The sequence below is a fragment of the Chamaea fasciata genome, unplaced genomic scaffold, assembly GCF_029207755.1.
Source record: "Chamaea fasciata isolate MVZ Bird 193981 ecotype frontalis unplaced genomic scaffold, bChaFas1.0.hap1 SCAF_1, whole genome shotgun sequence".
Lineage (NCBI taxonomy): Eukaryota > Metazoa > Chordata > Aves > Passeriformes > Sylviidae > Chamaea > Chamaea fasciata.
In genome coordinates, this window is record NW_027094086.1 from 126,375,555 (window position 1) to 126,393,440 (window position 17,886).

General features: G+C 35.4%; 1 protein-coding gene across 4 annotated transcripts in view; it reads right to left on the bottom strand.

The window, feature by feature from the left end:
- PHF14 (PHD finger protein 14) overlaps positions 1-17,886 on the bottom strand; it is a 162,168-nt gene that overhangs the window by 39,649 nt on the left and 104,633 nt on the right. For all 4 annotated transcript variants that reach the window (XM_066196765.1, XM_066196773.1, XM_066196748.1 and 1 more), the window contains one exon: positions 13,859-13,976. In XM_066196765.1, the coding sequence (XP_066052862.1) occupies positions 13,859-13,976 (118 nt within the window). The remainder of the gene's footprint in view (positions 1-13,858; positions 13,977-17,886) is intronic.

The window sequence follows — 17,886 nt, forward strand, 5'->3', positions numbered from 1 at the left end:
AAAATCATCTCTTAAAATGCAGTAATTAATAAAACCACATTAGAATACAAAAAAGGGAATTGAATTTCTAATTATAGCCATTCAAAACACTAAACTCACCCTGTATGTATAAAATAAGGAATTCAACTTCTCTGTTACTGTCATGGATTAAAGCTCCTGATCACAGATATAGTACGGCTTAAACTACTGGCAAAAATTCCTGTATGAACATGTATAGCATCACTAGGAATTTTTAGAATTTCTTCACTAACGGAAAAAAACCATTATCTACGTTTTTGTGTGTGTGTGCTAAATATCCTATGTCTTGCATAATTTGGTAATTATCTGGTGCACCAGAGCAACAGATTTTATATGAATATCCTTTTGCAGGATATTATTATACTGGCAAGACTGCTGTACGATGCTACTATCAGTGCATATAAGAGTATTTCAGTACTTTCTCCCTTCTCCGTTTTTTTGTCCACACTGCTTCATTCCTATTTATTGTTCTTCTGTTTTTTTCTAATTGTGAATTAGGTTACAGGCAGATACTGTAGCCTAAAAAGTTATTTTTATCCTCATTTTATACTTAACAGAGTTTATAGAAGTTATTTTATTTAGTTCAAAAAGCTTTTTATGGCAGTATATACATAATTTATTGCAGCTGGATGAGGATATTTCATTTTCCCTGTGCATGTTTGGTACAGCTCTGATCTCACTAATCCTTTTTCCAGCATCGAAAAAAACCCAACCCAAATTCAGACCTCAGGACTTGCAAAACAAATTCTCAAGCACAGCACAAGCATCTAGAGCCACAGTAAGGGTGGACTCCAGTTTTGCTGCTGTCGTCTCTCACGCAGGTGAGGTGCAGTTCACACACCATGGGTCTATGTAATATTAATCTGGTACTCTGGGTAGATGTTTACTGTGTAGCTGTATGTATGTTGGATAGTATTGCAATTACTGGCTTCAATATATTCACAAAATTACATGGGCACCTTACACCCAACATTTAAAACAAGACTTTCCGAACAACAGATGTACAAAGTCATCTGGTATCAGTCCTGGAGGGCAGTGCTGCAGTTAAAATAGCTCCATTAGTAAGGCTACATTTGGGGTTGCAGTTGTCTCTTTCCTTAAGCAAAGTTTTATTCCTTCAGAAATGATCAAGGGCAGATCATAGCATCCATTCATAGTCTCTCTAGAAGAATGTTTTACCCAGCTGTATTTCTTTTCAAGCCATGTTTAACATGCTCCCAACCTTCTGTGCTTTTGGATTCCTGAGGCAGTGACAACTTGGGAGTAAGGTACAGCAGCAAACTTACTTTCATCTCTTAGGGTCAAGCTGCACATTTGCACTATTTATGGTGAAAATAGTTTGCTTTAGTCCACTTCAGCAGCTTAGAAGAAAGCATACACAAAATTTGCTCACAATATTTGGCTAATTCTTAACTTGAATGAGAAGACACTTGAGAAGATCTCTGCTCCAAAAAGCAGCTGCTTTATTCTAACAAAAATAGAATGTAGCTCAGAAAAGGCTTTCTTTCAAGCACACAATCTTCAGATATTATGCATCAGCATGCAGAGTGTGTCTGTCAGATGTTGGAACAAAGCTTTAATTTGTACCATCTAACTTAATTCTCAAGACTGGGTCAGCACATTCATAGGGTTGTGGGGCTTTTTTTTTCATCTTTGAGAAGTCCTCTAAGTAATATTTATTTAGCTCCTTACATCTTCATCAGCACTGATTCTTGCTTTTCAACTCCTTGAAGTCCAGATTTTCCCAACATAATGCAAAACCGGATTATATTAAAATGTGTGATCACCAAAAGAATCAAAAAATTGTCAAAGGCTACTTTTTAAATCAAGATTTGTTTTCATCTCTCCCCACTTCCAGAATTTTCTTCCAGTAACAAGATGAAAGAGAAAAAGAAATGGAACAGAACAGAAATTAATAGAAAAGAAAGGGATTGCTCAGTACATCCTTTTTTTCAATCTAAGTTCATTATGTAAGTTTTACAGGTTTCTAAATTAACTTTACATCGGACCCACCTGTTTTTTTCAGAGGTTTTCTCTAAGTGCTCCCTCCACCCTTCTCCAGGGGAAAGCTCAGTGTGTCCTCTAAATCCACCTTTCCACTTTGCTGCAATCCTATTTCTTAACTCACCCCCATTCTCCCCTGTAAGGGTTTCTCTATATTTTCCAAGTGGAATTTTCTCATTCTTATGAATGTGTGTGTGCTTACAGCTCTCCTTTTATGCTAAGGGTGTTTCTTACAGGCCCATTGTTTCTGCCATCATGCTTTTCTGAGTCCTGTTCTTCCTATCCCTCTCTCTTCTTAAAATCTAGCATCATTTAGTTTCAAATGATAAAGCAGAAAAGTAAAACATAAATTCAAAGCTATAAAACATTTTTTAAAGAGTGAATTAACAATAGCTTTCTATAAAAATGTTTCATATACACTCCAAAATCTTTCTAATATCTGAATCTGCCAAATTTAAAAAAGTATCTTTCACATCCTTTGAGAGGCTTCAAACAAATGTCAGGAACACTATTTTGTGGGTGCTTCTGATTTATTCATTCATGCTAGTCACTAGAATAATTAAAGAAAATTTCCATTTAACTTTATGCTAGTAAATAGATACATACTCTTCTTAATTGAAGTAGCTAGCTAAAACACTAGAATATTTTATGCTGGCACACTGAGCTGCACTGACAACAGGGTGTTTACTAAAAAAGGGAATGAATAGCCCGGTTGACACAGTTTAAGATGTGACATTAATCAGCCATCTTTTGCTGAGCTCATAGGAACCGAAAGGTTACAACTACTGCTGCAGCTTTAAAACATCCTCATAAAGGCCTGGAAATTCCTCATTCTTCCGTAATTAAGAACACTGCAAATGATACAGGGAATGATGAGGCAAAATTCACACAAAATGTCAGCTTTACTGCCTCATTCCTAGAAGCATATTTACATTTTCCCTGTGGTGTTCTTTTTTCTTGAGATTACTTCTACCAGACAAAGTTCCTTTTTTATTTTTCTCATCTGTACTAGAAAACATATGGCAAGTCCCTTGCTCTTAAACATGGTTCCTTAATACTGTAGATCAGGTGCTTTTAGTTAAAAGCATACAGTGCCTATATAAATGGACAAATTAAAAAAATTTGACACTCTAGCATTATAGATCTGTGTATTACTTTTTAGGCTTTTACTCTTGAGACTGCTAATACAAGATTTCCACAAATTATCTAATCAAAATAGGAATAAAACAACTCTTTGAGTAGATGAAACTGAAACACAAAAATACCCTCGATACAGTAAAGGTAAGAGTCACTTCATTCCAGGCAACTGTGGTGTGACAGGAGCAGCTCTTATCGCAAAGCAGTTGTTGCTGAGGACCAGCCAGATGCTGAACACATATTTCAAAGATACAGGTAGTTTGGTCATGAAGACAGCATGCCCATTAGCAGTCAGAACACATCTTAGGCTTTAGTGCCCCTTGACAGAAACTCCCTTTGCACACTCCTAAAGCCACTCCGTAATATGAACTAAAGCAGAGCCACTGGGCAGTTCTTTTCAAAAACACATTTCCGACCTAAACCAAATATTAGCAAATATTAGCACCTCATATGCATCCTTATTTACTGCATGAGACTGGTTACAGATTTAATATTCATTATATCAATGACTGTATCAATATGCTGACACCCTTCTATTTCTAAAAATAAGTATGTGATGTGATTAAATCACTCGAAATACACTTGTGGGTACCTTCCGTAAATATTGAGTTATCTTGCTATTTTATTTCCTTTTCAACACTTTTCTTCGGCTATTTATATCACATCTGAAAGGATACCATCTGCCCTTCAGTCTTCATGAGATTAGTAGCTAGAAAAAATTGTGATATCTACAGATTCCAAGGTTTTCCACATATAAAATCATTTGGTAATGTTTGTCAGAGCTGAAACACGCTTAAGACTTTTCAAACACGCACAAAGATGTTTCAAACCACTGAACCAGATAATAATTTTCAACGGTTACCAAAGCCACATTTACTAAAAAATCTAAGATAAACTTAATTGCTACTAGAATTTAACAACGCACTATACATTTTAAAGGTTTTGTGAAAATCTTTTCAAAAGCCATCTTAAAATTCCATGTAATAGTTGTGCATTTTCTTGGTAGAACTGATTGCAATGCTCTTGCAGTTGTATTTCCACACAAGCTATCTGCTGAGCCAATTTTAAGAGGATGGAACTTTTCTGCTACAGAATGCTAAAATCCAAGTGACGAGACACTCCTTTGCAGAGAAAGTGGCTGACACAGCACAAATTGGCAATGTCCAGCTGTCTTCTGCGAAATGTGATTAAATGTGGCTGGCACTAAGAGAATTTCTGTTTGAGAATGGCAACTGAACCTCACTTCCACTACCTAATATGATGACAAAAAACAAATCTTGACTGTACTAAAATTCATTACTTGCCTAGCACTTCGTAAAATGGCACTTTTTTTGGTTTTTCCCCCCACCTTCTCTCTCCTTGTTCAATATGATTAGATCTTGCCCAGGCAGCATTAGCAATCTATACTGATGAATGACACATTACTCAAAGTGACATATATGGCTACATTTCTTCGAAAGACTTGAAAACAAAATCAACCTTGAGAGTAAACATAAGCACCTAATTGGGTAACAATGATAATGTGTTCAAATCTTATACAAAGACTAACAATTAAAGATTTAATTCTTCTGTCATATAGATGATTACATATATATACATATACATATTTTATATATATATATACACATACACATGATTACAGGTGATGTGCTAAAATAATTTGTAGGGTAATAAAGCTGGACTAATGAGGAATTAAAATAAATAATTCTTATTTAATTACATACCTTCAAGTTCTATGGAAAACATAAGACAAGAAATATATTTCTAGGTTAAGAAATATATCTCAGAAATCTGGTAGCAACAGAACAGCACTTTACATTAGGGTGCAACAGGATGCCACCAGCCTCCAGACATACCACTGCACATCAGGAGTCCCTGTTTATGTCATTGCAAAGCACACACCTTGCAATTTTCTGTTGACTGCTTAATTCTTAATGAATATTCAAATCAAGTAAGATTATGCACAATGGAAATGTGGGGTTTTTTTTAATATTGCCTTCCTAGCTCATCTAACCCAATAATTTAATCAAGACTCTAAAGGTTTAAAAATTCAAGTCAGTTACAAGCTTTTCATTCATACTTTTCTTCAGACATTTCCAAAATCAACACAGTCTACTAACAAAGTAAATAACAACCTAAATTTCCAAACCAATTATTAACTGAAAGTAGTGATGGTCAATTAAAATTTATTGCTGAATTTGTTTATGGCTCCACTGTCAGCATGAAGTCCCTAATCATTAATACCCAAAGAGCTTCTTATTTTAGGAACTCTAGAAGTAGGAAGAGAACTGGATTGACAAAGTAGATCTGAATTTCCATCAGTGCTGTAAGCTATGATGCTTTGGAAGCTACCATGTAGTTAACTGTGACACATATGTTTCTTTCTTCTGTGACTTCACTTGAAAAGGAACATAAAATTGAGAAAATTTTCATTAAAATCGTATTTCCGTGTCTTTTACATTTCATTATAGCATCTTCAATATGCAAAACTCACTGTCACAATGCTTCCCAATATTGAACATATCTAAAAATCAATTTTCAAAAGCAAGAACAGAAAGCCTCCAGTTCTGTAAGGTGCAAGCAACCATGTTTCCTATGTCCTTCCTATACACTATTCGTCTTTCAGCCTTCTTACATTCTTTGCAAATATGCAAGAGGTGCATAAGAAAGAGGATGACATATCAAATTTTCCTGTTGTGGTGTGCTGCTCAGAGCTCAAAGACTGCTTTTGTTTATTTATTCTCTCATGCTGCATTAGCATAAACCCATATTCAGTGGCTTTATTTCAATCATGACAATAGCTGATTTCTGGATTCTTCCCAATTGCAGCTAGCTCCCAGCAGAGATTTCTTGCCACTCAGTACTACAGTAGCAGGCAACGTAGGCTGTAATTTCATTTTGTCATGGCTTAGGAAGAGTAAGTCATGATTCAGTAGCAGAGCTATTACCCAGATAAACCATAACTGTAAGCAGATTTTGTTAGAAGCATAACCTAAAGAAGGTACAGAGTAGCAGCAGCAGCATTACGAACAGCCGCCCATGAAGAGATTTTGCTTCCTTAGCCACTACCTGAGAGTAAGTAATATTTATTATACATAAACTAGAGGTTTAGTCATTTAAATATTAGATTGTGTATGTTTAGATTACATGCATTAAAAATGTACAACCTCCATGGTGTTTATGATTTGTTTTCAGTATTATATTAATCAGGTACCTCTTAAATGTTCCACTGGCAACTGGACATGGGTGAATATTTTAACCAAAGCAATAGATAATGACCAAGCTTGTTTCTAATTTCAGCCATCCAGCTTTTTACTTCAGTAGCATATTTTTCATCACAACGAAGCAAAATGATCAAGACAACTTATGAAAAGCAGGACTACCTCAGCAATAATTTGATTTGTGTGATACTAAGCCTCATAAAAATTAATTTGCTTCATTCTTGTATTGTGTTTGTGTGGCAAGGTTTTGGCAGCAGGGCGGCGGGCTCCAGGAGTGGCTTCTGTGAGAAGCTGCCAGAAGCTTCTCCTACATCTAATGGAGCCACTGCTACCTGGCTCCAAGAGGGACCCACTACTAGGCAAGGCTGGGCCCATCAGCAACAGCAGCGGTGTCTCAAGGATAAACATACTTAGGAAGCAGGAAAAACCTGCACAAACAGCACCTGGAGAAAGAAGTGAGAGAAGCAGCCCTGCAGACATCCAGGTCTATGCAGAAGGAGGGGCAGGAGGTGCTCCAGGAACCAGGGCTGAGATTCCCCTGCAGCCCACAGAGGAGCACGGGGATGCAGACATCCACCTGCAGCCTGTGGAGGAGACCCACACCAGAGCAGGCAGATGCCCAAAGAAGGCTGTGATCCTGTGGGAAGCCCGTGCTGGAGCAGGCCCCTGGCAGGACCTGTGTCCCCATGGAGAGAGGAGCCCACTCTGGAACAGGTGTGTTGGCAGAACTTAGGAAGCCACTGGAGCAGTCTGATGCTGAAGGACTGCACCCTGTGGAGAGGGACACAAGCTGGATGGAGCAGCTTGTGAAGAACTACTGCTCTCACACTATGACAAAGAACAGCGTGCAAAATTTCAGCTTCAGAAAAAACTCTATATTGTTGAGTTGTTTATGAAAAAGAGCAAATGAAGATAAAGCAGTAAAGGATTTCTTTCTTCTTCTGCATAAGAAAAAAAAAAAGAGGGAAGAAAATGAACTTGTAAACCAAAAAATTTTTGGACCAAGTGCCATCAAAATGGCTCTTTTCTTCTTTTTTCTTTTCCCACAAAAACACCTAATTTAAAACCACAGTGCATATTTAAATCTCAATTTTCTAAGAACATACCTCTGGGAAAAGAGACTCTTAGCAGGTTTATTTTAACTGCTGGTTTTTGTCAAATTTTAATAATAATAAAAAATGTATTTCGCTTTGCACTCCTAACTAGTAATTTATTTTTACAATACTTTTTTGATGTATCCCAGTGTTATCTTTCAGAATCACAAATTTGGTTTTGCATTTGAAAAAACAATAATACATTTCAAAAAACAGTCCTATATTCCAATTCCTCTAAACATTTGGCTGGTATTAGTTGCACTACCATCTTTCAAAGAGAGACTTTCAGAAAATGCTTTTTCATATGAAAGACAATGCTACATTGTATTATTCATTTTCTGGCACTTTTTCTTTTTTAATACAGTTAAGCTGCACCAAAAAAGTACAGGCACTACAAGTCCATGATGAGGATCTGGTAGTCAGCACCAGGAACTATTTGAACTGGTTAAATTGACACTGATGTGGAGAAGAATCAAAATTCTAAAAGTAAGCATCTGTTCCACAAATATTTTCCAGTGCTTAAGCAGGTGGGTTTTTTTGTGTGTGTGGTTTTTTGTTCCCCCCCCCCCCCCCCCATTAAAACCTCAGCCTCCCACCTAGACTATGAGAATCTTCTGCCAACTAAGTGTATCTGAATTTTTGGATTAATTTGGGGATTTACTACCAACTAACTTATCCACTATTCATAAATCAAGCCCCAACTTAAGTTAATTTCAAGGCTGATTATTTTTGGAACATTTTATGATATAAATTATTCATTACATAGATGTATCATACCCATTTGCCAGAAAATAACAGAGGCTGTGCCAACTCATTTTTTAAAAATATGATACCTGGGAGGCAAATATTAAAACACATTCAGCAATACTTCAGCCAAATGATATTGCCATACACTAAATTTTCACCCTTTTTTTGACCATCTTGGTAGCGAAATCCATTTCTCTGCTAAGGTTTGGCATTACTGAAGTTGTTAAAACAGGGCATAAGTGGTGGAAGGATTTATGTTAAATTTTCACATGGCATTAAAGATTTGGTTTATTTTCTCTTGTTCAATTTTAAGGAAATCACTCCAGTGACAATGTTTTACTGCTCCTCGAAAACCTAGGAAGACAATGATTTCAAAATAACCAAATATTATCCATTTGCTATATTACAAAACATCTTTCTTTCTGCATAACACAAGAAACCAAAGTGCTAGTTAAACTCTCCTCAAGAAACTTAAAAATATATAAACACAAAAATGTTTAACTCTATCAGTCTTTATGACCATATCATAACATAGATCACAACATTCACACCTGTGGAAGACAAATGCAGTTAGTGAATTCTACTTCCTAATTTTTCTGTAAACTACCTTAAAACACTCCTAAGTTCTGGCTGAAAAATGTTGCATAGAAACTGAACAGTTTTCCCATTATATTATGTTCTGCTTGAAGCAGCAAGCAGATTTATTAGCAGTATTCTTTTATCATTTTTCAGCTGCAATGCTGGGTACCATGATGGCAGTACATTTGTTTCTATGTTCTGTCCTCAAAAGAAGGCGCAACGATCTCTGAGATTTAAGGTTACTAAATGAGGGCCATCCTTTGTCAGAATAGGTAACTGAAGCAAGTTTGAATTAATTCAAAAGACCTGTATAGATTTTTTTTTGCATATTTTTAAAAAATGTGTTTTAGATATAACTATGCAAAATTGCATTGTGTTGAATGACAAAGCAAGCACATGTAAAACATGTTTAAGGCATGATTAAGCACTATATTACTACTGCATGCCAACCTCATCTGTTACATTTAAAAGGGTTTTCTTCTGCTTATATATACACCATCTCCCACTTCAGCTCAGGGAATTCAGCATTTTTACAGGTTGGGCCAAGGGATCGAAGTTGGGCAAAAGCAAAGGAGGAGAAAAAATTAGTAAACATTTGAAAATGTTAGTTTTGCCTAGCACTCACAGCAGCTCTGGAGTGAGACAAAAATAAAATTCAATTAGTTGGTAACAACTGGACTACTTCAAACATAAGGTCAAACTTCCTTTTTTCCCCATTTCTGAAATCATTGCTTCAGTTCTCATGCCTTGCAAACCCTAAAGACAGACTTTCTCCTAATTCTCAACCCAAATTAATCCCTTCTATTGACCCCCAACAGCTAAATCAGAGCAGGCAGGGGTCTTATGAAAAAAAATTTAAGAATTATAGCATGAAGTAATTAAAGGCTGCAAAGTCACACAAAGCCAAGAAAGCACTTGAAGCACTGTGTGCCACCTCAGCTTTGGTATTTCCTAAATTTTGAGAGGTTAACATTAGGACTTTGGGTTAATTTTTCAAATTTTAACACACTTCTGTAAAACTTTATGTGTGAGGAAATGCTTCCCATGTTTGGAGAGAAGTCATAGTGAAAAAGATAAAATTCCATAAACCATAATGAGATTGTCACCTGCACAACGCAGGAGTAGATCAGACACTCCTGTACTCCTCACAGACCTCCTTAATCACCAACCTTATTTTTGATTAGAGTAAAATTCCATGGACTACAGGAATTGAACTGTGCACTTTTTTCTTTTCATCTGACCAATTTAAAGGTCTGAAATAAATTTTACATATTGAAAATACTTTTAAACTTAAAATAGTATTTCAAACATTATATTCAATAACGTAATAATAAAGTCTTTGCATATTTGCTGTGTGAAAGCAAAATATACTGAAAGAAATGCTTCTACCTGGCTAATAAGCAAAATCATCCATGATTTCTTTTCAACACGAAATGTGTATAAAAATATATTACTTGCCAGGGTTGGTGTGCTGTGTATTTGCAGTTCCAGAAAATATTTCCTGAGAGGTTTAGAGGAGAACTCCATGTTGACATATATACTGACAATTTATTTCCACTGAAAAAATGCAGTACAGTAAAGAAATGAAATAAAAGGAAACTAAACAGAAGTCTAGAGATGAGGCAGCTGATCCTGCAGCACTCAAATAATGACCTGACACATACAGTCTGCAGTGTTTTGCAGAACAGATTACATGCAAAGATGAGCAGATAGGAACTTAACTAGCATGGTCAGTGTAACCACCATGATAATATGTGTAAACTCCTTACTGCCGTGGTCCTTGCAAAAGTTTTAAATTGGAGGAGATATTTCAAATGGTACTTTTTCACTGGAAGGCAATAGAAAGAAGCCCACATCTAATAATAAAGAGACCTTATAGTAAAATCATATTGACATAAATGAAAAAACGGTCAGACCACATTTATTCCTACTAAATATTACCATGGCATGATATTGAATTACTCGCTTTACATTCTATTTATCTTTCTTAAATTCATCTAGAACAAGTTGGAACAAATGTCTGTATTGTCTGAATACCACTAATAAAAACTACAAGGAAAATCAGGATTTGTAGTGCTGTTTGGCAATCTTGAAAGTGCACTGTAATCCTTTTGCAGGGTGAATGGACAGTGTTATAGAAATGGAGACCTTTTAAGTTTATTTCAGCTTTCATGTGATGTAACAAAATCTACAATGTTTTTGAGATGAGAGAGCTTGTCAGACCTTAGTAGTGAGCATCACCCATTCCAAAGAAGTGACAGCAATGTTACCAGCAGAGAAGCTGCTGCCCTCATGCCCTACAGCAAAGTCAATGTCTGTCTATTATTTGACAGGCAGCGTAATATGGGAATATGCTACGCTGGTGGAAAACCTGACACAATTGCTGGAGAGTCCTGCAACTAGGATGAGCAAAATGGAAGTAGCATGTCCAACATTTGTGCTAGATAACAATTTAAATCATATGTTTATTACTGCTAAATTACATGCCTTGTACTGCTGACACCTGCAAGTGCTTGGCAAAATCTGAAAATAAAACAGCATTATTCGCTGTCAGCAGAATGCAACTTTTCCTGAACATCTAAAATTGAATTTCATAATTAGAAGTAAAAACTAACAGCCATTATATGCTCAGCACTGTGACCTCTCTTGTCATTGAAATAGTGTCATTTACCTACCAATTATTTTCAAGGCCTCTATAGTGCAAATGAAGATATATTGTTGGGGAATTTTAAAATGTGTATTAGAAGTGATTTACACTGGACCAAAACAGATTAACAGAGACAAAAGAATGAGAACTAAACAATAGTCTCCTCAGCCAAAGCAGAAATTTCAATCCCATTTTGCTGCTATAATCTATACTAGTAACTTCTCTGTGACACATCAAAAATTGGATGCAGTGAGTGACTGAGAGATTGAAATCATCAGTAGCTCAGGCTTGCAATTCATCCACAGGTCAGGCAGAGTGCAGCAAATGACCCAACTTTCACTTGTTCACTTCTGAGCTCTAAGCACACATTTGAGAGACCACGCCCTCTGAGGAGGGGTACAAAAAGCTGTATCATATCAGCTCCTCCTGGCTGTGAAAAATCACAGATAGATAATACACAATCCTAAAGCCATGCAGAACAAAGAATTTGAAAATTATGAAGTACAAGACAAAGTTCTAATCCTTTAAAAAGTAAGGTTCACATTATAGCTGAAAGGAGTTTAACTTGATACCACATTTTTTGAATTTATTACATTTTTTCTGTTCTTTCTGTCTTTATACTGCATAGTATAAAACAGAAAAAAAGCTACCAGAAAAGGGTCTGGGGAACATATAGGGCAATACAGCTTTATCAGAGAAATTTCTCTGCACAGCTCTCTGGAAAGGCTATATGAAAGTGACTAAACAAAACCACAAGGAGTCCCCATAAGACAATTTTTTCCACATCTTTCATATTCATTACATATTCACTAAAATGCAATTCTAATTGCCTGTACTTGAAAGTGCAAGAGACTTCATTTAAATTTACTCACTAAAAATCTTTATGAATGAAAATCAGAAACAAAAGCATTTTTAAAATTTGTAATAATCACTAAGATAACAAAAAATGTATAATCATTCTACTGAAAAATTTTGTTTACTCATTAAAACATTCAATTTTTCAACACACCTTAAAACTAATAGACTCCATGCAAGAAATGAAGTCTATCATAATTAATTTACCTCATGAAGTAGTTAAAAATTGTTCCTGATACACAGTGTACTAATCTCCGGGAAAACACAACTAGAAATTACAAACCCTTGGATTTTTCTGTTTACTTGGAAGTCAAGAATAGAAGAGACACGAGACTTTAACTCATGTTATCGAGACCCCATTTTAGTTTAGCAGGTGACAGAAATTCAATAACAGTTTTAATTCACTCTTGGAATGTCTCTTGCATGTAAGTGGTATTCAAGAAAGACTGCTTGATGTCCAAACTGAAGTGGACAGCTAATTTCCTTTGTCTGTCTCCGTACCTCCTTACAAAAGAACAATTTGATTAATCCCCCAGGGGAAAACTGAATAACATATTTTTGCAATTGGAAAGTGACACTAGCAAGCCAAAAAATGATACCACTCCCTGAATGTTCTGTATGTGCCAATCTTAAAAGTAAATGCATGACAGAGTTTAAGTATCCAAGTATGCTGACAAGTAACATAGGAGAACATCTCACCACCTGTGTCCCTGAGTATTCAAATACTGAGGCACTTAATAGGGAAAAGATTCTGCTAAATACAAAGAAAAGTGGCAGTAATCTGAAAAATCTTGAAGACTTTTAGAATACTCTTTTATTTTTACACTAAGGTATCAGATGCATTTATAAATCCACTTATGAAATCAATTGGAAAGTGTCTCTTCAGAGATTATGGTGATGATAGAAGAGAATGCCGATGCTAAAGAAGCTTCTGTGCAGACAAAGAAAGAATCAAAATCTTTGTTTTTTGAAAAGTCAGTTTTATAAAGGAATACTATTACTTTCAGCATTATTGAAAAGCTAATCCATGTCAAAAATGTAGTTCTAGTTTTACAATGTTATATTTGAACAAGACATGCCAATCAATATAATAATATTATATTATATATATATTATATTAATATAATATCGATAGTCTTCATGTGAATTTTCAGGGAAAGAAAAAGGTTTAGTAATTCAAATCACCTTCCTTTGTTTAGAGAACACATGCATTTTTTCTGTCCTTACAGGTTTGTATTCTGTAGTACTCCTGAATATTTTTTCTTGTCAATATTACCAATGCTCATACAGTCTCTGTACTCACACGTTTCTCACAGAGAGCACAATGTCAAAAACAAGCATTTAACTAGGATAGTAAAATTTTCTTTACTGATTATTTCCATTTTGTGTACACTCTGGGTTTTTTAATACTTATTTTAAGGATAATCTGAAACCTCTTATTTCATGACCTTCTATCAGAGCAAACCTACACAAAGCATTTCATAAAAAACTTCTGACACTAAATAAAACTCCTAAAACCAGAATACTTCAACCATTTTTAGAATGCATTAACTCACTTTGGAGGATGTAGAGTCACATTCCTGACAAATCCATCCATAGCCAGTCTGTTTAGGAGACTTTTTCAAGGGAGGGTCTAGACAGCCAAAATGGTAGCAAAGCCTGCATTCATCACACCTGCAAGAGAAAAACAAAATATATATTTATATTAAATGGTACTTCTGTACTATTTTAGATTGAGCTTCCCTGCAATTCTCAGCAGAAGATTTCCTGATCCATTATCATAATAAAGAAAATCAATTTTCTATAAGGGGTAATTTTAAACATCCACTTCAAGTAGGTTCTGCTTAATCTGGAATATCCTGATGCAGACACTCATATATCACCTTTGTCATCATCTTATATAAATGACAACATTTAAAAGACTTGCAAATTAATGAAAAAATTGCTTAGATTTTTAGATGCCTCAGTGTCATTCACTGCCCTTTTTTTTCCCCAGAATGTTAAACTTTTTTAGACAGTGACAATATTTATTTTTCATAGTTTTAAGACACTGTTTTGCACCGGTAGTTTTTCAAGAAAAGCTCTGTGAAAAATTCACCCATGTATTAAATAACTCAAGTATAATTTACAGCTATGAATTACATTTATTACACCAGGACTATGTGGTTGATAAATAAATGTAGAAAATATTTTTCTCATTCACACTGAATTTTCTGAAAAGGGTATTAATTTAAAAGGATTTCATTGTGATCTTTCACTTAGAAAAGTGCTCTGTGTACACACAACAAATTTATGTTCTTCTTTAATAAACCTTGCATTAGTGTTTTGTGCTATGCATGGTCCACACAAAAAGCTCAATACATACAGCATAGCTATTGCTAACCTATTTTTAACGTACTATGAACAGAAAAAATGCTACAGTAGAACAAGTGTATCATGAAGGGATTTTTAAATCAGAACAACAGGCTCAAAATGAGGAAAAGATTTTTTCAAAGCAAGTAATAGATTTTTTCACATACCCTACGGAACTTCTCTTTATTTGCACATCCCCCTGTATTCTTTTGTTTGAAAAGAAAAGCTTTTTTTTCAAATTTACTTTGCAACAGTCTCTTCATTAAACAGTCTAAAACTCTGAATTAAAGACAATATAAATGATTGAAAAATAGGAGAGAGCAAACGTTTAGAAATCAAAATTTTTAAAGAAATCTCCCACACTCTCTTTCTCTGCTTTCCTAGCCACTCATTTTTTCCTCTACAGTCTATGCAAACACAAAAAGTCCAAAAACTGCAGTAATAGCATGGCACAGGCATCATCAGATCAAAGACAGCAGGATATAATTTATCAATAGAGTAGACAGTGCATTGCAGAAAGAGGATTCAAAGAACAGAACATACTGCTGCATGAATAGAACAAAATGTTCATGTGACTTCTCCAAGGATTAGTCTCCCAATAAAAAGAAGTGACTGTTTGCAATTATGATTGTTCAACTTAAGTAAATACTTTTGTCCTTGCTGCTAGGAGTCACAGGTGCAATGGTAATGGTACCCCATGTACTGTTCTGCTAAACAGAAATTAAAAGCAATAATCTGACTATCCACAGGATTCAACACTGGACTGACATGGTTTTGATACTTTTTTGAAAATAAGATATACCATATTGCAACATATATCCTTCAGGATTGCTTGGCAGTGACGCAGTCTAACTCCAGGAATCCAACTTAAGCGAACATTTGAAACAGAAAACTATTCTCAGTTTTTAAAGACAGGAGAGTTTCTAATGTTGAAATATATTACTTACAATCAGGAATATTTTCAGTTTTATTTCCTGTGAAAGGTGTATTAAAACAATAAAAAGGTTGAGAATGGGCAATAGGATAGGTCATACTCCTAAATCCCAACAGTGTATCTGACCTTCAGCAAAAGATTAAGCCTCCTTTGAGCCTCAATGGTCTCATCTGTAAAGGAGTATATTTTTACTAACCTGTTTCTACATCTGGAATGTTATGCATGTAAGGGTTTGCACCTGAGCAGAGCTTATCAGAACTCCCTTCATATAAATTTAAGGATCCTCTTAAGTAACTGAAAGTAAAGAAACACACTATTTCTGACTGATTTAGAGCACTTTCAGAGTTTAATCCTAAAATTTACATCTAATTTAAACAGTATCGATTTAGATTTTTCTTTTTTTAAGAAGTAATTGTCTTATATGCTTCTAAGATCAAAAGAAAACATTGCCCCTATAAAATTACACTTTGGCATCTCTTACATATTTACCATTACCTATCTAGAAAGTGGTACTTCCTGACTGCACTTTCAGCCATGTTTCCTCAGAATAAGTTGGGGGAATTTGGAAAGCCGGGCTGAAACATGCACAACATTATGAAGTTACATATGGATCTCGAGGCACCATTTTAAAGCGCAATGTTTTTAATATTTATTGTCATTAATTTTTATCACTTCAGAGTGTTCAGTTTGGTAGAAGAAAAATTGCATTTTCCAAGAATGAGTTAAAAATATCTATATGAAAATTTTCAGATACTAATAGCTTCTATCTTCATCTGCACAGCTGAAGAAATGCAAAAAAGTATTTTCATACATCAAAACATAAAAAGCTGCATGGTGATAAAAGTGCAGCTATACCAAGTATTTTTAAATGCTTGCTTCCTACTGCTTTTTACTGGAATATGAATTCTGTACTGGAAAGCAGAAATTCACTGATTCTGAAGTTCCCAGAGCATTATGCAAGGAAAATGGATGAATACACACTGTACCTTGGTTAAAGGTCATGCTCTAGCTGTCTGGCAATCATAGTCTGCTGAGACTGACTGGGGATACACACATCACAGTGAAAGAAACCCCCGGCATTCTTAATTCCTAATTCCAAAAGCAAACGTAGCACCCAAGTTAAAATGGCACTAATAAAACAAGATGAATCCCTCAAGTGTATACCATTAGCTGTGTTCTTTTGTCTAGCAACATAAAAATGACAGAAATCCCACTGTCACATTCAGAAAATAAGAAAGCAACAAAAAAAAAATACAGAGTATTTTTGACTTAGTTATAGAGAATGAAATAGTTGGGTCACAAAAGCTGTCACGCTGACAGTCTGTCGGTAAACGTACTCACAGATCCATCACATTCTGGACATTTACAGAGCAAAGGAGTCACATGGCACCATCATTTACAAGTATCACCTGCTTCCATCCTGAAGATGGCTTAATAGGACAAAGAAAACTCTTGGGATGGGGAGGGGGGGGGGAAAGGGGAAGAAGCTACTTCCTCCATATTACAGGTTGGTGAATTTTTTACCCTTGCACATTCAAGGTCAAACTTAAACTAGCTAATATTTTATCTTGCTGCTATTTCTGGTGGATAACTATTTTTGTGGTGAACCACATCATTTACAAACGCAATTAAGAGGTGGGCCATCTTCATTGGCCTGGTTAGCTGCTGTACTGAAACTTTGTGGAAATAAAAGCAAAGCTCCACATAAAGACAAGCTAACCTAACCTCCTAAATTACCTCTAACTGACAGGTAATTGCTTACTATTGCTGTTATAACAAGCCTGAAATTACTTTATGCATCAAAATTAAAAATCACCATGTTCCTCATTCCAGCAATTAATGAGGATAGATATATGCCCACTAAATACAGAGAAAATGGAGTGTGAAGAAGAAAGGTGAAATCTGAAGTAGTTATAATGAAAAAGTTAGAAAAACACCAAACAAACATTTTTTACTTACAGAAGTATAGAATGCATGTCAGCCACCACAAGAAAGCTTGATTAGGCATTTCCATACCTGAAATATGTTTGCTCTGTTCTTTAATAGAGTGATCTCCATCTGCTCTTGCCCTTGGATTGTTTTTGTTAGTTTTTTTAGCAGTACAGCTGGCTGTGCTCAAGCCCTATCGTGTTCATAATTAACTAATTATGCTCTAATCAATAGTGCAGATACTGATTTTACAATGTAAATGAGATAAATGAGATAATGGCTGGGGTCAATCTCATTTTATTTACAAAGCTCAGCACACACATCCAATTTCATTACATTGCATCTACCTGCACAGGAGGGAGTCTTATC